The sequence below is a fragment of the Panulirus ornatus genome, chromosome 2, assembly GCF_036320965.1.
Source record: "Panulirus ornatus isolate Po-2019 chromosome 2, ASM3632096v1, whole genome shotgun sequence".
NCBI classification, from domain to species: domain Eukaryota; kingdom Metazoa; phylum Arthropoda; class Malacostraca; order Decapoda; family Palinuridae; genus Panulirus; species Panulirus ornatus.
The window spans coordinates 90,666,859-90,689,794 of record NC_092225.1 but is presented as its reverse complement, the minus strand read 5'-3'; the positions used below and the strand labels follow the sequence as shown (position 1 = coordinate 90,689,794).

General features: G+C 42.7%; 1 protein-coding gene across 1 annotated transcript in view; it reads right to left on the bottom strand.

The window, feature by feature from the left end:
• Kua (Plasmanylethanolamine desaturase Kua) overlaps positions 1 to 22,936 on the bottom strand; it is a 65,296-nt gene that overhangs the window by 20,364 nt on the left and 21,996 nt on the right. Inside the window, exon 4 of the mRNA XM_071679509.1 lies at positions 10,410 to 10,466. Within this exon, the coding sequence (XP_071535610.1) occupies positions 10,410 to 10,466 (57 nt within the window). The remainder of the gene's footprint in view (positions 1 to 10,409; positions 10,467 to 22,936) is intronic.

The following is a 22,936-nucleotide window of genomic DNA, read 5'->3' as shown; positions in this document are numbered from 1 at the left end:
CTTCCCCTTTACCCTTGAGCTTCATTTCATTCAGAGCCAAAACATCCAGGTTCCTTTCCTCAAACATACTACCTTTCTCTCCTTTTTTCTCACCTTGGTTACATCCACACGCATTTAGACACCCCATTCTGAGCCTTCGAGGAGGATGAGCACTCCCCGCGTTACTCCTTCTTTTGTTCCCCTTTTATAAAGTTAGAATACAAGAAGGGGAGGGTTTCTGGCCCCCCCCCCCCGCTCCTGTCCCCTTTAGTCGCCTTCTACAACACGTGAGGAATGCATGGGAAGTATTCTTTCTCCCCTATACCCAGGGATAATATTTTTTTTTTTTTTTTTTTTATACTTTGTCGCTGTCTCCCGCGTTTGCGAGGTAGCGCAAGGAAACAGACGAAAGAAATGGCCCAACCCCCCCCATACACATGTATATACATACGTCCACACACGCAAATATACATACCTACACAGCTTTCCATGGTTTACCCCAGACGCTTCACATGCCTTGATTCAATCCACTGACAGCACGTCAACCCCGGTATACCACATCGCTCCAATTCACTCTATTCCTTGCCCTCCTTTCACCCTCCTGCATGTTCAGGCCCCGATCACACAAAATCTTTTTCACTCCATCTTTCCACCTCCAATTTGGTCTCCCTCATCTCCTCGTTCCCTCCACCTCCGACACATATATCCTCTTGGTCAATCTTTCCTCACTCATTCTCTCCATGTGCCCAAACCACTTCAAAACACCCTCTTCTGCTCTCTCAACCACGCTCTTTTTATTTCCACACATCTCTCTTACCCTTACGTTACTCACTCGATCAAACCACCTCACACCACACATTGTCCTCAAACATCTCATTTCCAGTACATCCATCCTCCTGCGCACAACTCTATCCATAGCCCACGCCTCGCAACCATACAACATTGTTGGAACCACTATTCCTTCAAACATACCCATTTTTGCTTTCTGAGATAATGTTCTCGACTTCCACACATTCTTCAGGGCCCCCAGAATTTTCGCCCCCTCCCCCACCCTATGATCCACTTCCGCTTCCATGGTTCCATCCGCTGACAGATCCACTCCCAGATATCTAAAACACTTCACTTCCTCCAGTTTTTCTCCATTCAAACTCACCTCCCAATTGACTTGACCCTCAACCCTACTGTACCTAATAACCTTGCTCTTATTCACATTTACTCTTAACTTTCTTCTTCCACACACTTTACCAAACTCAGTCACCAGCTTCTGCAGTTTCTCACATGAATCAGCCACCAGCGCTGTATCATCAGCGAACAACAACTGACTCACTTCCCAAGCTCTCTCATCCACAACAGACTTCATACTTGCCCCTTTTTCCAAAACTCTTGCATTTACCTCCCTAACAACCCCATCCATAAACAAATTAAACAACCATGGAGACATCACACACCCCTGCCGCAAACCTACATTCACTGAGAACCAATCACTTTCCTCTCTTCCTACACGTACACATGCCTTACATCCTCGATAAAAACTTTTCACTGCTTGTAACAACTTTCCTCCCACACCATATATTCTTAATACCTTCCACAGAGCATCTCTATCAACTCTATCATATGCCTTCTCCAGATCCATAAACGCTACATACAAATCCATTTGCTTTTCTAAGTATTTCTCACATACATTCTTCAAAGCAAACACCTGATCCACACATCCTCTACCACTTCTGAAACCACACTGCTCTTCCCCAATCTGATGCTCTGTACATGCCTTCACCCTCTCAATCAATACCCTCCCATATAATTTGCCAGGAATACTCAACAAACTTATACCTCTGTAATTTGAGCATTCACTCTTATCCCCTTTGCCTTTGTACAATGGCACTATGCACGCATTCCGCCAATCCTCAGGCACCTCACCATGAGTCATACATACATTAAATAACCTTACCAACCAGTCAACAATACAGTCACCCCCTTTTTTAATAAATTCCACTGCAATACCATCCAAACCTGCTGCCTTGCCGGCTTTCATCTTCCGCAAAGCTTTCACTACCTCTTCTCTGTTTACCAAACCACTTTCCCTAACCCTCTCACTTTGCACACCACCTCGACCAAAACACCCTATATCTGCCACTCTATCATCAAACACATTCAACAAACCTTCAAAATACTCACTCCATCTCCTTCTCACATCACCACTACTTGTTATCACCTCCCCATTTGCGCCCTTCACTGAAGTTCCCATTTGCTCCCTTGTCTTACGCACTTTATTTACCTCCTTCCAGAACATCTTTTTATTCTCCCTAAAATTTAATGATACTCTCTCACCCCAACTCTCATTTGCCCTTTTTTTCACCTCTTGCACCTTTCTCTTGACCTCCTGTCTCTTTCTTTTATACATCTCCCACTCAATTGCATTTTTTCCCTGCAAAAATCGTCCAAATGCCTCTCTCTTCTCTTTCACTAATACTCTTACTTCTTCATCCCACCACTCACTACCCTTTCTAATCAACCCACCTCCCACTCTTCTCATGCCACAAGCATCTTTTGCGCAATCCATCACTGATTCCCTAAATACATCCCATTCCTCCCCCACTCCCCTTGCTTCCATTGTTCTCACCTTTTTCCATTCTGTACTCAGTCTCTCCTGGTACTTCCTCACACAAGTCTCCTTCCCATGCTCACTTACTCTCACCACCCTCTTCACCCCAACATTCACTCTTCTTTTCTGGAAACCCATACAAATCTTCACCTTAGCCTCCACAAGATAATGATCAGACATCCCTCCAGTTGCACCTCTCAGCACATTAACATCCAAAAGTCTCTGATGATACAGCGCTGGTGGCTGATTCATGTGAGAAACTGCAGAAGCTGGTGACTGAGTTTGGTAAAGTGTGTGAAAGAAGAAAGTTAAGAGTAAATATGAATAAGAGCAAGGTTATTAGGTAAAGTAGGGTTAAGGGTCAAGTCAATTGGGAGGTGAGTTTGAATGGAGAAAAACTGGAGGAAGTGAAGTGTTTTAGATATCTGGGAGTGGATCTGGCAGCGGATGGAAACATGGAAGCGGAAGTGGATCATAGGGTGGGGGAGGGGGCGAAAATTCTGGGAGCCTTGAAGAATGTGTGGAAGTCGAGAACATTATCTCGGAAAGCAAAAATGGGTATGTTTGAAGGAATAGTGGTTCCAACAATGTTGTATGGTTGCGAGGCGTGGACTATGGATAGAGTTGTGCGCAGGAGGATGGATGTGCTGGAAATGAGATGTCTGAGGACAATGTGTGGTGTGAGGTGGTTTGATCGAGTAAGTAACGTAAGGGTAAGAGAGATGTGTGGAAATAAAAAGAGCGTGGTTGAGAGAGCAGAAGAGGGTGTTTTGAAATGGTTTGGTCACATGGAGAGAATGAGTGAGGAAAGATTGACCAAGAGGATATATGTGTCGGAGGTGGAGGGAACGAGGAGAAGAGGGAGACCAAATTGGAGGTGGAAAGATGGAGTGAAAAAGATTTTGTGTGATCGGGGCCTGAACATGCAGGAGGGTGAAAGGAGGGCAAGGAATAGAGTGAATTGGAGCGATGTTGTATACCGGGGTTGACGTGCTGTCAGTGGATTGAATCAAGGCATGTGAAGCGTCTGGGGTAAACCATGGAAAGCTGTGTAGGTATGTATATTTGCGTGTGTGGACGTATGTATTTACATGTGTATGGGGGTGGGTTGGGCCATTTCTTTCGTCTGTTTCCTTGCGCTACCTCGCAAACGCGGGAGACAGCGACAAAGTATAATAAAAAATAATAATAATATATATATATATATATAGAGAGAGAGAGAGTTGATAGAGATGCTCTGTGGAAGGTATTAAGAACATATGGTGTGGGAGGCAAGTTGTTAGAAGCAGTGAAAAGTTTTTATCGAGGATGTAAATCATGTGTACTTGTAGGAAGAGAGGAAAGTGATTGGTTCTCAGTGAATGTAGGTTTGCAGCAGGGGTGTGTGATGTCTCCATGGTTGTTTAATTTGTTTATGGATGGGGTTGTTAGGGAGGTGAATGCAAGAGTTTTGGAAAGAGGGGCAAGTATGAAGTCTGTTGTGGATGAGAGAGCTTGGGAAGTGAGTCAGTTGTTTTTCGCTGATGATACAACGCTGGTGGCTGATTCATGTGAGAAACTGCAGAAGCTGGTGACTGAGTTTGGTAAAGTGTGTGAAAGAAGAGAGTCAAGAGTAAATGTGAATAAGAGCAAGGTTATTAGGTACAGTAGGGTTGAGGGGTCAAGTCAATTGGGAGGTAAGTTTGAATGGAGAAAAACTGGAGGAAGTAAAGTGTTTTAGATATCTGGGAGTGGATCTGGCAGCAGATGGAACCATGGAAGCGGAAGTGAATCATAGGGTGGGGGAGGGTGCGAATATCCTGGGAGCCTTGAAGAATGTGTGGAAGTCGAGAACATTATCTCCAAAAGCAAAAATGGGTATGTTTGAAGGAATAGTGGTTCCAACAATGTTGTATGGTTGCGAGGCGTGGGCTATGGATAGAGTTGTGTGCAGGAGGGTGGATGTGCTGGAAATGAGATGTTTGAGGACAATGTGTGGTGTGAGGTGGTTTGATCGAGTAAGTAATGTAAGGGTAAGAGAGATGTGTGGAAATAAAAAGAGCGTGGTTGAGAGAGCAGAAGAGGGTGTTTTGAAATGGTTTGGGCACATGGAGAGAATGAGTGAGGAAAGATTGACCAAGAGGATATATGTGTCGGAGGTGGAGGGAACGAGGAGAAGTGGGAGACCAAACTGGAGATGGAAAGATGGAGTGAAAAAGATTTTGAGTGATCGGGGCCTGAACATGCAGGAGGGTGAAAGGCAGGCAAGGAATAGAGTGAATTGGATCGATGTGGTATACCGGGGTTGACGTGCTGTCAGTGGATTGAATCAGGGCATGTGAAGCGTCTGGGGTAAACCATGGAAAGTTCTGTGGGGCCTGGATGTGGAAAGGGAGCTGTGGTTTTGGGCATTATTGCATGACAGCTAGAGACTGAGTGTGAACGAATGGGGCCTTTGTTGTCTTTTCCCAGCGCTACCTCGCACACATGAGGGAGGAGGGGGATGGTATTCCATGTGTGGCGAGGTGGCGATGGTAATGAATAAAGGCAGACAGTGTGAATTGTGTGCATGGGTATATATGTATGTGTCTGTGTGTGTATATATATGTGTACATTGAGATGTATAGGTATGTATATTTGCGTGTGTGGACGTGTATGTATATACATGTGTATGGGGGTGGGTTGGGCCATTTCTTTCGTCTGTTTCCTTGCGCTACCTCGCAAACGCGGGAGACAGCGACAAAGCAAAATAAATAAATATATTCCCATGCTTGCTATTTCCTACATGAGCAAGGAAGTGTCAAGAACAGACACAGCCTTAAAGGGAAAATTTCTCACTTGGCTCCTTGCTTTGTTCCTTCTTTTGGAGAGTGATACAGGAAGGAAGGATTTCCAGTCAACAGCTCCCACCCCTTTTAGTCACCTTCTATGACACGCAGGGAATACATGTGCAATATTCTTTTCCCCTAACCTATAGCTGTAAGGTGGTTTGATCTAGTAAGTAATGAGAAGGTAAGAGAGATGTGTGGTTATAAAAAGAATGAGGTTGAGAGAGCAGAAGAGGGTGTGCTAAAATGGTCTGGACAATATGCATGAGGAAGGGTTGACAAAGAGGATATAATTGTCAGAAGTGGAAGGAACAAGGAAAAACCTGGAGACCAAATTGGAGATGGAAGGATGGACCAAAAAAATTCTGAGCAATCAGGGCCCGAGCATTCAGGAGTGTGACAGGTGTGCACGGCATAGAGTGAATTGGAACAATGTGGTGTACTGGGGTAAACATACTGTCAACATACTGTGAAACATACGGGGTAAACCAAGGAAACTTCTGTTAGGACTAGTTATGGACAAGGGGATGTGGTTTTGGTGCATTACACATGACAAGTAGAGAGTGCATGTGAGAGTATATGGCCTTTCTTCATCTGTTCCTGGCATGATCGCTAATGTGGTAAATGGCAATCATGCACGAAAGAAAGAAACTGCAGTATATTATCATGTTAACAAACTCCACCTACACGAGGTTAACGTCACCTTCTGCAAGGCTGTATCATTGGGAGTACAGTTTCAGTTACATCAAAGAACCTCTCACTCCAAAGGAGTCTATATTTCCCTGCTACTGGAAGTAGCATAGCATTGGCAGCAGGTGCCTTTAGAAAGGTCCTAGGTAACAACTTGACTCTCATACAAATTTGTCCATTAGAAATCAAAAAATAAAAAATATATACATATACATTCATTCAATTACAACTACCCCAGTACAAATCTTTTTTTTCCGCATCACCTTCCACAGATATCCCTATCAACCTTACCATACTTTCTCCAGATACGTACATGCCACCTCAAAGTCCTTCTGTTTCTTTAAGTACTTCTATCATACAATCAAAGTAAACACCTGATCTACACATCCTCCACAACTCCTGAAGCCACATTGTTCCTTCCCAATCTGAGACTGTGCAGGCCACCACCCTCTTAATCACCACTCTCCCATACAACTTACAAGCTACACTCAAAACACTTATACCTCTAAAATTTGAATATTCACATTTGTTTCCATTCTCTGTAAGTAATGGTGCTATACAAGCATTTCACCAATCCTCACCCATGAGTCATAAACACACTGAAATTCCTAACATGTATATAATTAACAACATAATCTTCACCTTCTGAAATTCAACTGCAATCTCATCCACTTCAGCTGCTTTGCCACAGTTCATCTTATGCAGGGCTTTTACCATCTCTTCTCTTTTCACCATCTTCTTTCCACGAATCTCTCACTTTGGATACCTACACATCCAAAACATCCCACATCTGCCATCCTATCACTGAAAACTTTTAACAGCCCTTCAAAGCACTTTCTCCATCTCCTTTTCACCTCATTTCTGTCTGTTACCACTTCCTCATTTGCCTACATTCACTGATGTTCCTATTTGTTTTTTCCCTAACATTATCAACCTCCTTTCAAAGCATTTACTCCCTGAAGATTGCTAATACTTATCCAAACCAACCCTTTTACAGCACCTGCACCTTCCTCTTGACCTTATGTCACTTTCTCTTGTACATTTCCCAGTCATCTGCACTCCTCCCCAGAAAAAAGACCAAAACACCTCTCTCTTCTCTTTCACAAGCAGCTCAACATCCTCATGTCACTAATCACTACCATTTCTCACCTATCCAACTCCCATTTACTGCATGCTACACACTTACACACAAAGGCACTGCTTCCCTAAATACCTATCTGCTTTACCCACTCCCCTAACTTCATTTATGCTCACCTTTTGTCATTCTACACTCAGTAGAAAGGCACTCCTAATAACCAATTAACAACATAATCACAACCTTTCATATGAAATTCAACTGCAGTCTAATCCATTTCAGCTGCTTCACCACATTTCATCTCATGCAAGGCTTTTACCACCTCTTCTCTTTTCACCAATCCTCTTTCCATGATTCTCTCAATTCGCATACCACCAAGTCCAAAACATCTCTCATCCACTATCCTGTCACTGAACACATTTAACAAGCTTTCAAGGTACTCATTCCAGCTCCTCTTCACCTCATTTCTCTCTGTTACCACTTCCTCATTTGCCTTCTTCACTGATGTACCTATTTGTTCACCTTTTTCTGCCCTTATCAACCTCCTCCTAAAACATTTTCTTTTTCTCCCTGAAGTTTATCAATACTTCTATTCATATCCTTGAAGCTTGTTCCCTACTGGAACTCCCTCAAGGGGGTGGCCCCGGCAACAGCCTCCATAACTAGTGAACTCAGTGCCACTTCTTAGCCTTTAGTGTCTCACCCTTAACAGGCCACTGGCAGAGGGCAACTCTATCACAGTGTCTGCACAGGCTCCTACTAAATGTTCCTACAGTCTACTTTTACCTTATGCTCCTGCCTAATGTTCCTACCAATTACTTCTGAATGTTTCTGCCTTTGCTCCAGCTTGAGTATTCTTACCTACTACTTCCATCTAATGCTCTTAACACTTTGCCAAAAGGCAGGGCTAGTGCATGGTGCTCACCGCAAGAAAATCTTGAGTTACAAAGAATGAACGATGTTGGTTAAGAGTTGTCAAGTGTGGTGTATGACAAGGAGAGATTGTATGTTTGTGGACTGAATGTCAGTGGTCCACATACGGCAGAGGCAGAAAGCAAAGAGTTACCTGGGTCAGAGAAGTGCAACTTGACAACCACTGATGTGCTGGCACACTACACAGCCATCACTAATCCTCCCAATAATCAGGCAGGTAGTGCTGGTAATATATCTTCCTGATCACTGGCTACCTACCAACTACTACCTACACTGGAATCACTGGAAAGAATAACAAACAAGTATTTCATCCCAACCAGCTGCAAAAGGCTAATGAAGTAATCAAGAAATGGGCTCATAATTCTAGCTATAACATGCTGCCATCTAAGACTAGGGATGTTTTATACAACAAATCTAAAGAAAGAGGTCTTACCCAATTCATGCTAAACAAGTATCACAATGAATGTGATGAGCTATTTACAGAGTTTGAACTTGATGCAGCCCTTAACAGGGGCAAAGGCAGTGCCTCTGGGGAGGATGGTATCACTTATTATTAGACTTCTAGGAAGTGTGCCTGGTAACCCATTGTTAAAGCTGTCATTTAACTTCCTCATGGACTAATAGCCTGATTTTACCAATATTTAAACACAATCAACCTGATCCATCCCATCTATCATTTGCACTCTTTTTCAGCACCTGTACCTTCCTCTTCATCTTATACCACTTTCTCTTGTGCATCTCCCAGTCACCTACATTCCTTCTCGGCAAATAACACCCATACATTTCTCTTTTCTCTTTCACTAGTAGCTTAACTTCCTCATCCCAAAATTTATTACCCTTTCTCACCTATCTTACTTCCACCTACTGCATGCCACACACTTCTCTTGTACACATAAACAGTGCTTCCTTAAATACCTCCACTCCCATAGCTTCATTTATGCTCGACTTATGCCATTCTACTAGAATCAGTAGCTCCTGATATCTCTACTCATAAGCCTCTTTTCCAAGTTCACTGACTATCACCACCCTCTTTCCTCCCAAATCATTTCCTCTTTTTCTAAGGCCTCTACAAACCTCCATCCTTGCGTCTTAGTAATGGTCTGAAATCCTGCCAGCCACCCCTCTCTGCACATTCACATCCAAGTCTCTTCTTTGCATGCCTGTCAGTTAGTACATAATCCAATAATACTCCCTTACCATCTTTCCTACTTACTCTTTTATACTTATGACAGTCTCTTTTTAAACCATGTACTCCAAATCACCAGTCCTTTTTCAGCACATAACTGCAAGTTGTTCACCACTGTCATTCAGCACCATGTACCCCATGTCTGTCAACTATAACCTCCATTGCCACATTACCCGCTCTCGCACTCAAGTCATCTACCACTTACACTCGGTCCCATGCATTAAGACTACTGACACACTCACTCAGCTCCTACCACAATACTTGCCTCTCTTCCTTAGCCCTCTCATTTCTGGGCACAAGCAATCACCCACTTCATGTAATCTTTCATTTTTACCCATATGTATGGGGTTCACTTTCTTACACTCTTTCACACCTTCCCACATCTCCTTTAGCAGCAGTACTGCCCCTTCTTAAGCTCTCACCCTTCAACTAACCTCTTAATTTACCTCTAAGACATTCCTAAACCATTTCATTCCTGTGTTTCACTAAGATTTAGAATATCCAAGTTCCTCTTCTCAAACATACTACCTATCTCACCCATCTCATCTTAGCAATAAGTGCAACAGTACAACACACATACATGCATAATACTGTAATGCATTTTTTTTCATACATATTCACCATTTCCCACATCAGCGAGGTAGCATCTAGAACAGATGGCTGAGACTTAGAGGTAAAAATCCTCACTAGGCCCTCATCTCTGTTCCTTCTTTTGGAAAAGGAAAACAGGAGGGGAGGATTTCTAGTCCCCCACTCCAACCCCTTTAAGTCGCCCTCTACGACACGCAGGGAATTTGTGGGCAGTATTCTTTCTCCCCTATCCCTAAGGAAAATGTAATGCATATGTACATCAAAATTTGAGTATGTTCTTCATATGTCCATGCTCTTTCACCAATCGCACAGAAAAAGCTTAAACATAATATCTCATTCAATATGAAAATAAAGAAGAACAATACTCAAATTTCAAGCAACTTCCTCGCTTTCAATGAAGACAACATTTGTATAGAGACCCAAGGTGAAACTGCAATGCACAGGATTCCACCTCAGAGGACAAGACTTCAACAAAAGAAACATTAACATTGATAACAGAAGTAACCTATACCATTAAAAATTAGCAGAAAGTTATATTACACTGACCTGCAATATGGTGACCCAACGTGGAAGGCCAAAGTATGTATGAGACCATTTATGGATCTGTAAGAGAAGTTAACTAATTAGATTTCCTGAATATAAAATATAAATTAATGATAATTTACACTAATCCATATCTTCTCCTTAGATTTCAGGTTTCAAACTGAATCTTATTTATCTGAATGAATATTTCTAAACATCTAACAAACTGTCTCCTTTATTCAAGTTCCATGGAAATAATGAATGATGGAGTGGTACAGATAGAAATGAATGAATATTATCATGGACATGGAAAAAAAAGAATTTGCAATTGTGCTCTGACATAGAGGACGGGAGGCTACAATGTTATATAGCATGGATGGAATGGATCAAGAATAGTTTGGATTAAAGTATTGGAACTGTGAAGTATGCATGGGTGTGTGTAAATGCACCCCTGAATATGAAGACTTGTGTGAGGCATGGATGAAATGAAGCATTTCCAGACTCCCATGTTGCAGCAGTTAGCGTTCCTGACCGTGACACATTTACAAGCCATCCAGGTCCGAATCCTGGTTGCAGTAGTCGGTCCACAATCAACCTAGCTGTTAATCTACACGTATGGGTTGGTGGATAAATGAGTACCTGGCTCAAGCTAGGGAGGAATGCGATGAATCTAGGGAAGTAGTGATGGCTTGTGCAAAAGATGCATTTGGCATGAGAAAGGTGGGAGGTGGGCAGATTAGAAAGGGTAGTGAGTTGTGGGATGAAGAGGTACGGTTGTTAGTGAAAGAGAAGAGAGAGGCATTTGGATGATTATAGCAAGGAAGTAGTGCAAATGACTGGGAGATGTATAAAAGAAAGCAGCAGGAGGTCAAGAGAAAGGTGCAAGAAGTGAAAAAGGGGGCAAATGAGAGTTGGGGTGAGAGGGTATCATTAAATTCCAGGTTTATAAAAATATGTTTTGGAAGGAGGTAAATAACGTGCGTAAGGCAAGAGAACAAATGGGAACATCAGTGAAGGGGGCTAATGGGGAGGTAATAACAAGCAGTAATGAAGTGAGAAGGAGATGGAGTGTGTGTTTTGAAGGTTTATTGAATGTGTTTGATGAGAGAGTGGCAGATGTAAGGTGTATTGGTTTGGGTGGTGTGTGAAGTGAGAAGGGTCAGGCAGAATGGTTTGGTAGACAAAGAAGAGGTAGTGAAAGTTTTGCAGAAGATAAAAGCTGGCAAGGCGGCAGGTTTGGATGGAACTGCAGTGAAATATATCAAAAAAGAGGGTGACTGTGTTGTAGATTGGTTGGTAAGGATATTCTCATGTATGGATCATGGTGAAGTGCCTGAGGATTGGCATAATGCATGCATAGTGCCAATGTACAATGGCAAAGGAGATAAAGGCGAGTGTTCAAATTACAGAGGCATAAGTTTGTAGGGTTATCCCTGGGGATAGGGGATTAAGAATACTTCCCACGTATTCCCTGCGTGTCGTAGAAGGTGACTAAAAGGGGAGGGAGCGGGGGGCTGGAAATCCTCCCCTCTCGTTTTTTTTTAATTTTCCAAAAGAAGGAACAGAGGGGGCCAGGTGAGGATATTCCAAAAAAGGCCCAGTCCTCTGTTCTTAACGCTACCTCGCTAACGTGGGAAATGGCGAATAGTTTAAAAGAAAAGAAAGAAAAGTTTGTAGAGTATCTCTGGAAAATTATATGGGAGGGTATTGATTGAGAGGGTAAAGGTATGTACAGAGCATCAGATTGGGGAGGAGCAGAGTGGTTTCAGAAGTGGTAGAGGATATGTGCTTCAGGTGTTTGCTTTGAAGAATGTACGTGAGAAATACTTAGAAAAACAAATGGATTTGCATGTAGCACTTACGGATCTGGAGAAGGCATATGACAGGGTTGATGGAGATGCTTTGTGGGAGGTTTTAAGAGTATATGGTGTGAGAAGTAAGTTGCTATAAGCAGTGAAAAGTTTTTACCAAGGTCGTAAGGCATGTGTACGAGTAGGAAGAGAGGAAAGTGGTTGGATCCCAGTGAATGTCAGTTTGTGGCAGGGATGTGTGATGTCTCCATGGCTGTTTAATTTGTTTATGGATAGGGCGGTTAGGGAGGTGAATGCGAGAGTTTTGGAAAGAGGGGCAAGTATGCAGTCTGTTGTGGATAGAGGACTTGGGAAGTGAGTCAGTTGTTGTTCACTGATGATACAGTGCTGGTGGCTGATTCAGCTGAGAAACTGCAGGGTTTGGTGACAGTTTGGTGAGGTGTGTGAGGTTGAGGGACAAGTTAGTTGGGAGGTGGGTATGAATGGAGAAAAGCTAGAGGGGGTGAAGTGTTTTAGATATCTGGGTGAGACCTTAGTAGCAGATGGAACCATGGAAGTGGAAGCAAGTCAGGGTGGGGGAGGGGGTGAAGTTTCTGGGAGCGTTGAAGAATGTGTGGAAGGTGAGAACGTTGTCTTGGAGAGCGAGAACGGGTATGTTTCAAGTATTCTTTCTTCTCTGTCCCCAGGAAGAGGAGGATTTCCAGCCTCCCACCCCCTCCCCTTTTAGTCACCTTTTACGACAAGCAGGGAATAAGTGGGAAGTATTCTTTCTCCCCTATCCCCAGGGTGGTGGGATGGCGACGGGAATGCATGAAGGCAGCAAGTATGAATATGTACATGTGCATATATGTATATGTCTGTGTATGTATATTTTGAAATGTACAGGTATGTATATGTGCGTGTGTGGGCATTTATATATATATACATGTGTATGTGGGTGGGGTGGGCCATTCTTTCGTCTGTTTCCTTGCAGTACCTTGCTTATGCGGAAGACAGTGACTAAGTATAATAAATCATTTTCTTTTTTATTATTATTACTATACTTTGTCGCTGTCTCCTGTGTTAGCAAGGTAGCACAAGAAAACAGACAAAAGAATGGCCCATCCCACCCACACACACATGTATATACATACACATCCGCACACACACATATACATACCAATACATCTCAACGTACACATATATATACACACACAGACATATACATATATACACATGTACATAATTCATATTGTCTGCCCTTATTCATTTCCGTTGCCATCCCGCCACACATGAAATGACAACCTCCTCCCCCCGCATGTGCGCGAGGTAGGAAAAGACTATAAAGGCCACATTCGTTCATACTCAGTCTCTAGCTGTCATGTATAATGCACCGAAACTACAGCTACCTTCCCACATCCAGGCCCCACAAAACTTTCCATGGTCTACCCCAGACGCTTCACATGCCCTGGTTCAATCCATTGACAGCACGTCGACCCTGGTATACCAAATCGTTCCAATTCACTCTATTCCTTGCACCCCCTTTTATAATAAATTCCACTGCAATACCATCCAAACCCATTGCCTTGCTGGCTTTCGTCTTCTGCAAAGCTTTCACTATCTGTTTACTAAATCATTCTCCCTGACCCTCTCACTTCGCACACCACCTCGACCAAAACACCCTATATCTCCCACTCTATCATCAAACACATTCAACAAACCTTCAAAATACTCACTTCACCACTACCTCTTATTACCTCCACATTAGCCCCCTTCACTGATGTTCCCATTTGTTCTCTTGTCTTATGCACTTATTTACCTCCTTCCAAAATATCTTTTCATTCTCCCTATAATTTAACAATACTCTCTCATCCCAACACTCATTTGCCCTCTTTTTCACCTCTTGCACCTTTCTCTTGACCTCCTGCTTCTTTCTTTTATACATCTCCCAGTCATCTGCACTATTTCCCAGCAAAAATTGTCCTAATCCCTCTCTCTTCTCTTTCACTAACAATCTTATTCTTCATTCCACCACTCACTACCCTTTCTAATCAGTCCACCTCCCACCTTTCTCTTGCCACAGGCATCTTCTGCACAAGGTGCCACTGCTTCTCTAAATACATCCCATTCCTCTCCCACTCCCCTTACACCCTTTGCTCTCACCTTTTGCCATTCTGCACTCAATTCTCCTGGTACTTCCTCACACAAGTCTTTCAAAGCTCACTTACTCTCACCACTTTCTTCATCCCAACATTCTCTCTTCTTTTCTGAAAACCTCTACAAATCTTCACCTTCGCCTCCACACCTCTCAGCACATTTACATCCAAAAGTCTCTCTTTCACATGCCTATCAATTAACATGTAATCCAATAATGCTCTCTGGCCATCTTTCCTACTAACATACGTAAACGTATGTATATCTTTCTTTTTAAGCCAGGTATTCCCAATCACCAAGGTGGTTTGATCGAGTGAGTACCGTAAGGGTAAGAGAGATGTGTGGAAATAAAAAGAGCGTGGTTGAGAGAGCAGAAGAGGGTGTTTTGAAGTGGTTTGGGCACATGGAGAGGATGAGTGAGGAAAGATTGACCAAGAGGATATATGTGTCGGAGGTGGAGGGAGCAAGGAGAAGAGGGAGACCAAATTGGAGGTGGAAAGATGGAGTGAAAAAGATTTTGTGTGATCGGGGCCTGAACATGCAGGAGGGTGAAAGGAGGGCAAGGAATAGAGTGAATTGGATCGATGTGGTATACCGGGGTTGACGTGCTGTCAGTGGATTGAATCAAGGCATGTGAAGCGTCTGGGGTAAACCATGGAAAGCTGTGTAGGTATGTATATTTGCGTGTGTGGACGTATGTATATACATGTGTATGGGGGGGGGTTGGGCCATTTCTTTCGTCTGTTTCCTTGCGCTACCTCGCAAACGCGGGAGACAGCGACAAAGTATAAAAAAAAAAAAAAAAAATCTATAAGCTCTTCACCATTTCCATTTACAATACTGAACACCCTATTTACACCAATTATACCCTCAACTGCCACATTACTCACCTTTGCATTCAAATCACCCATCACTATAACCTGGTCTTGTGCATCAAAGCTGCTAACACACTCACTCAGGTGCTCCCAAATCACTTGCCTCTCATGATCTTTCTTCTCATGCCCAGGTGTATAGGCACCAATAATCACTCCTCTCTCCATCCACTTTCAGTTTTGCCCATAGCAATCTAGAGTTTACTTTCTTACACTCTTTCACATACTCCCACAACTCCTGCTTCAGGAGTAGTGCTACTCCTTCCTTTGCTCTTGTCCTCTCACCAACCCCTGACTTTACTCACAAGACATTCCCAAACCACTCTTCCCCTTTACACTTGAGCTTCGTTTCACTCAGAGCCAAAACATCCAGGTTCCTTTCCTCAAACATATTACCCATCTCTCCTTTTTTCTCATCTTGGTTACATCCACACACATTTAGACACCCCAATCTGAGCCTTTGAGGAGGATGAGCACTCCCCGCATGACTCCTTCTGTTTCCCAAGGAGGGGAGGTTTTCTAGCCCCCACTCCCGTCCCCTTTAGTGGCCTTCTATGACATGTGGGGAATGCGTGGGAAGTATTCCTTCTCACCTATTCCCTATATAAATAAATATATATACACAGACATATGCATATATATACATGTGCGTATTCATATTTGTTTGCCTTCATCTATTTTTGACACTACCTGTCCCACAGGAAGTGCAACGAAAACAGACAAAAATGGCCATATTCGTTAATGGGATGGCCTTGTGAGATGTGCAGTGCCAAAGATAAAGGTAACAGTCCTATCAGCCAGCATTTGTTTGGTATAAGAGAGAAAGGAATGAGTACAGCATGAAAAGAAAGAAGGAGCAAGGAAACTTCAACAAAGAATACTGTGGAAAAGGCAGAAGATCCAAAACTTTTCCATAAATTAATTTGCAGTACATTATCTGTTAAAGAGCAGTTAATCAAGATACAGGATTCTGAAAGAAGAATCATAGAGGTTGATGTAGGAGCATGTGAGGAGATGAAAAGCAAATTCACAAGTGAATTCACAGTGAAAGACACTAAGGCCCCAAAACCAGTAAGCTGGAATGGTGAGGATTATTCAAAAATCATTGATCAATCTTCCTACCTATTTCTCTGATGACTGTTCCCTTCAGGAAATCCCTCAAGACGGTGGCCATGGAAGAAGTCGCCATAACTGGTGAACTTCAAGTGCCACTTCTTTGCCTTTAATACCTCACCCTTAACAGTCCACTAGTAGAGGGCAACTCTAGTGCAGTGTTTTCAGAGACTCCAACCTAAAGTTCCTACAGACTACATCTAACAGTGAGACATCTAGAGGTCTTACCCATACAAGGCTCATGCTTCTGAAGAAATTTTATTTGTGCAGATACACCAGAAAAACCTCTTGAAATACTGCTCAAGATGTCAATGAAAAAATGCAAAACGTCAAGAGAGTGGAAAAGGGCAAATGTCAAATCCACCTTTAAGAAATGAAACCAAGAACAGGCACAGAGTTACAGACCGTTTTCACGAATGACTGTAGTCTGTAAGGTTATAGGAAAGACTTTCTACAAAGGCAAAATTGCCAAAATGAGAGACAGCAAGGTTTTAGGGAAAAGAGGTTCTATACAACCTCATAGATTTGCATGAGTGAGCTCTGTTTTCGAAAAAGGGAAGGCTGGGTGGATTGTTTGTATGTGGACTGTCAGGAAGCAGTTGACAGCAAATTCATAGAAGGCTGATTAAGAAGCTGGATCACCAGGTAGGAATCAGACGAAGACATCTCCAATGGAAAAGAACAAAGGAATCATGCCAAAGAAGCCATGTCAAAATGTGTCAAGTTAAGCAGTCATGTATCACATGGTTCTGTTCTGGGACTAATACTCTTCTTGATCTAAGTGACTTGCCAAAAGTTATGGACTCTTCCCTCCACAAAAATGTTTGCAATGGACTCTTCCCTCCACAAAAATGTTTGCAAGTCATACAAATGTCATGAGGGAAGTGATAAGTGTGGATAATTGTATCAACTTAAAAGAGGACCTTGACATACGAAAAAGTTGGTCTGATACAAGGTTAATGAAGTTCAACCCAAGTAAATGAAAAGTAACAAGAAACAGTCATAGTAAATGGCCTCAATATAATCATCTAATGTAAATTAAGCTGCTGGAATCTGTGTAAGAGAAAGACTCAGGAGTTAACATTGTCCCTAACCTGTTGCCAGGGTCCTACATTAGGAGTAAAGTCAAGGATACCAAATGTCTGCTAGCAAATATCAGAATTGCTTACAAGTTCATGTTTGAAGAAATATTCAGTAAGATGTTTAAATACACAAGCCAAAACTAAAATACATTTTCCAAGTTTGGTCACCACACCTAAAAGTGCACATTAAAACCAAATGCTCAACCACATTCAAAGACCTTGAAGCTAAACACAGAATTTGTCCATAAATTTGCTTCACTGCTAAATGCCATAATCAATGCTTTCCTCAAATAGTCTAAATGCCATGCAGTTTGAAAGATAGCACAAGTCATTCCACAAACCCATAGTCTCTGAACATTTTAAGCCCGCTGACATCATTCTAATCCCCAGTCTATTTCATAATAGTTTTGAGCTTGACAGAGCCGATGCTGACACTGCTGATTCAGTACACTCTCAGCAGATCGGAAATATAAAGTCCTCCTCCATCACTCACAGCTTTGACAGCCTCTTAGATTTCACCAATCACAACATGGAGAGGCACAAGAGCTCAGGGGCACTCAACTTCATGGATCTCATTAAGTCTTTCAACGTGATCAACTGTATCATCACTGACCTTAAACTATGGAGGTAGCTCATCTCCTGGCTGGATTACTTCCTGACCAAGTGATACCAAGATGGCAGATCTGCTCTGGCGGGGATCACCTCCCCATTACTAACTTCTGCTTGCAGAGTCCCAGAGCATACCTCCCAATTACTAACCCTTGCTGCAGTGTCCCACAGGACACCACTCCATTACTATCCCTCACTTGCAGTGTCTCACAGGACACCAAGATAAGGCCCTTTCGCTTGCTAGCCCTTATCAGCGACACCCTGAGGGACACACACCACCAGTGGAAGAATGTTGACAACTTCAACTTTGGCATCACTATCAACAACAACTCTCCTGACCTCAGTGCCCTTCAGAATATTAACAGCAACCTTCAGGAGTGGACAAAGGACAACGACAGTACCATCAATCACACCAACACAGAGAAGCTCAACATCTACCTGACCGGAGACAACATGCTGCCCCTTGACATCACACTAGGCCCTGATGTCCTCTGGGCAGTCAGTCTTCAAATTTCTTGGTGTCACTATAGATGACAGTTAAACTGGAAGGGTCATGTCATCAATATCATCAAATCTTCAGCACACCATCTCTCCCTCTTCTAATGACTGAGATCACTAGGCATTCCATTACCTAAGCTCAGGAATGTCTATAACATCTTCATTCTACCTAAGCTCACTTATGCCTCTCCAGGAATGGTCCTCCTCCCTTACAGAAGGACCAACTGTGAAGCAGGCGAAAGTGTGTCAAACAGCGATCACAGTTTGATTAAATTAGTGATCAATTTAGATTAAATGACAACAAACATTTGATCCCAAATTACAAGCAAGCAAATTTTGAAAGCATCAGACATGAAATTTGCAATACCAACTGGACAACACTTCTTGATGTTCACACAGCAGAAGAAATGTGGAAGAATGTGGGGAAGGTGAGAATGCTATCTCGGAGAGCAAAAATGGGTATGTCTGAAAGAACAGTAGTCCCAACAATGTTATATGGCTGCGAAGCATGGGCTATAGATAGGGTTGTGCGAAGGAGAGTGGATGTGTTGGAAATGAAATGTTTGAGGACAACATGTGGTGTGAGGTGGTTTGACTGAGTAAGTAATCAAAGGGTAAGAGAGATGGGTGGTAATAAAAAGTGTGGTTGAGAGAGCAGAAGAGGGTGTAAATTGGAGGTGGAAGGATGGAGTGAAAAAGATTTTGAGTGATCAGGGCCTGAACATACAGGAAGGTGAAAGGCTTGCAAGTAATAGAGTGAATTGGAACAATGTGGTATACCAGGGTCGACATGCTGTCAATGGATTGAACCAGGACATGTGAAGCATCTGGGGTTACCCATGGAAAGTTTTGTGGGGCCTGGATGTGGAAAGGGAGCTGTGGTTTCGGTGCATTACACATAACAGCTAAAGACCGAGTGTGAACGAATGTGGCCTTTGTTGTCTTTTCCTAGTGCAACCTCGCATGTGTGTGGGGGGAGGGAGGTGTCATTTCACGTGTGGCGGGGTGGCGACTGGAATGGATGAAGGCAGCATGTATGAATATGTACATGTGTATATATGTATATGTATGTATACATTTGAAATGTATAGGTATGTATATGTGCATGTGTGGGCATTTATGTATATACATGAGTATGTGTGTGGACGGGCCATTCTTTCATCAGTTTCCTTGTGCTACCTTGCTAACGCTGGAGACAGCAACAAATTATATTACAAAATAAAATAACATTAAATCATTGGGTGGGGGAGGGGGCAAAAATCCCGGGAGCCTTGAAGAATGTGTGGAAGTCGAGAACATTATCTTGGAAAGCAAAAATGGGTATGTTTGAAGGAATAGTGGTTCCAACAATGTTGTATGGTTGCATGGCGTGGGCTATGGATAGAGTTGTGCGCAGGAGGGTGGATGTGCTGGAAATGAGATGTTTGAGGACAATATGTGCCTTTATCACGCCACCCTGGGGAAACACACACCACCAGTGGAAGAATGTTGACAACTTAAAACTTTGGCATCACTATCAAAAACAACTCCCCTTTTGCCCTTCGTCCCCTTTTCAGAATTTTAAACCCAGCAACCTTCAGGAGTGGACAAAGGACAACGACAGTACCACCCAATCAAAACCAACACGGGAAAGCTCAACATCTACCTGACCGGAGACAACATCTGCCCCTTGACATCACACGGGGCCCTTTAAAGCCCTCGGGGCAGTCAGTCTTCAAATTTCTTGGTGCCCCACATAGATGACAGTTAAACTGGAAGGGTCATGTCATCAAAAATCATCAAACTTCACCCCACCATCCTCCCTCTTCTAATACTGAGATCCCTAGGCATTCCATTACCTAAGCCAGGAATTCTAAACATCTTCATTCTACCTAAGCTCACTTATCCTCTCCAGGTGGTCCTCCTCCCTTACAGAAGGACCAACTGTGAAGCGGGCGAAAGTGTGAAAAACCAGGATCAAAAAGTTTGTTTAAAATTAGTGATCAATTTAGATTAAATGACAACAAAAAAATTTGACCCCAAAATTTTCAACAACAAATTTTGAAAGCTTTCAGACATGAAATTTGCAAACCCAAACTGGACAACACTTCTTGATTTTCACACAGCAAAAAAAAGTGGAAGAATTGGGGAAGGTGAGAAGGCTATCTCGGAGAGAAAAAAATGGGTTTTCCCTGAAAGAACAGTTTTCCCAAAAAAAAGGGAAATATGGCTGCGAAGCTGGGCTAAAGTTTAGGGTTGTGCAAGGAGAGGGATGTGTTGGAAATGAAATGTTTAAAGGAAAAACAGGGTGGTGTGAGGTGGTTTAAACTGAAAAAGTAATCAAAGGGTAAGAGAGATGGGTGGTAAAAAAAAGGGTGTGGTTGAAGAGCAGAAGAGGGGTAAATTGGGGGTGGAAGGATGGGGTGAAAAAGATTTTGAGTGATAGGGCCTGAACATACAGGGAAAGGGGAAAGGCTTGAAGTAATAAGTGAATTGGGGCAAAGTGGGATACCGGGGGCGACTGCTGTCAATGGGTTGAACCAGGACATGTGAAGCATCTGGGGTTACCCATGGGAAAATTTTGGGGGCCTGGATGTGGAAAAGGGGGGCGTGGTTTCGGTGCATTACAAAATAAAAAAGCTAAAGAACCCAGGTGAAAAAGAATGTGGGCCCTTTTTTTTCTTTTCCCCCGTGCAACCTCGCATGTGTGTGGGGGGGGGGAGGTTCAATTTTACGTGTGGGGGTGGCGACTGGAATGGATAAGGCAGCAGTATGAATAAATTTCATGTTTATATAAGTATAATTTTGTATACAAATTTGAAATGTATAAAGGAAAAATATGTGGGATGTGTGGGGGATTTTTTATATAAAAAATTTAGTATGTGTGTGGGCGGGGCCCTTCTTTCAACAGTTTTTCCCTTTTGCTAAACCCTTTCTAAGCTGGAGACAGCAACAAATTATGGAGGGACATATGTGGTGTGAGGTGGCTTGATCGAATAAGTAATGTAAGGGTAAGAGAGATGTGTGGAAATAAAAAGAGTGTGGTTGAGAGAGCAGAAGAGGGTGTTTTGAAATGGTCTGGTCACATGGAGAGAATGAGTGAGGAAAGATTGACCAAGAGGATATATGTGTTGGAGGTGGAGGGAACGAGGAGAAGTGGGAGACCAAATTGGAGATGGAAAGATGGAGTGAAAAAGATTTTGAGTGATCGGGGCCTGAACATGCAGGAGGGTGAAAGGCGGGCAAGGAATAGAGTGAATTGGATCGATGTGGTATACCGGGGTCGACGTGCTGTCAATGGATTGAATCAGGGCATGTGAAGCGTCTGGGGTAAACCATGGAAAGTTCTGTGGGGCCTGGATGTGGAAAGGGAGCTGTGGTTTCGGGCATTATTGCATGACAGCTGGAGACTGAGTGTGAGCGAATGGGGCCTTTGTTGTCTTTTCCTGGCGCTGCCGTGCGCACATGAGGGGGGAAGGGGATGTTATTCCATGTGTGGCGAGGTGGCGATGGGAACAAATAAAGGCAGACAGTATGAATTATGTACATGTGTATATATGTATATGTCTGTGTGTGTATATATATGTGTACATTGAGATGTATAGGTATGTATATTTTGCGTGTGTGGACGTGTATGTATATACATGCGTATGTGGGCGGGTTGGGCCATTCTTTCGTCTATTTCCTTGCGCTACCTCGCTAACACGGGAGACAGCGACAGAGCAAAATAAACAAATAATAAAAATAACATTACTCGAGACTGAAAATAAACAAATTTCACAAATTACAAAAAGAACTTGTAATATTTCAAAACCATCATGGAAGAAGAGAACAGGACTAATTCTCCAAAAGAAGAAAACATATAAGAAATTCAAATCAATGGGAACTGATGAAAATCACAATCATGGATGAAGAGAATTGGACTAATTCGCCAAAAGAAGAAAACATATAAGGAATTCAAAACAATGGGAAATGATGAAAATCACAAAGAATTAATCAAAATCCAGGGAATGTAGGAAGGTCATAAGACAGAGTAAATACAAGGAAGAAAAAAGAATTTCCTTGAAAGTTAAGAATAATCATAAGGAATTCTTCAAATAAATAAGACAAAGACTGTAAAAGAAGGAACAGGACCATTACGAAACAAACATGACACATTAACTCCTGACAAAAGGGAAATGGCGACCATACTAAATAATTATTGTAACTCCATATTCACAAAAAGGGGTGACTGTATTGTTGACTGGTTGGAAAGGTTATTTAATGTATGCATGACTCATGGTGAGGTGCCTGAGGATTGGAGGAATGCGTGCATGGTGCCATTGTACAAAGGCAAAGGGGATAAGAGTGATAGCTCAAATTACAGAGGTATAAGTATGTTGAGTATTCATGGTAAATTATATGGGAGGGTATTGATTGAGAGGGTGAAGGCATGTACAGAGCATCAGATTGGG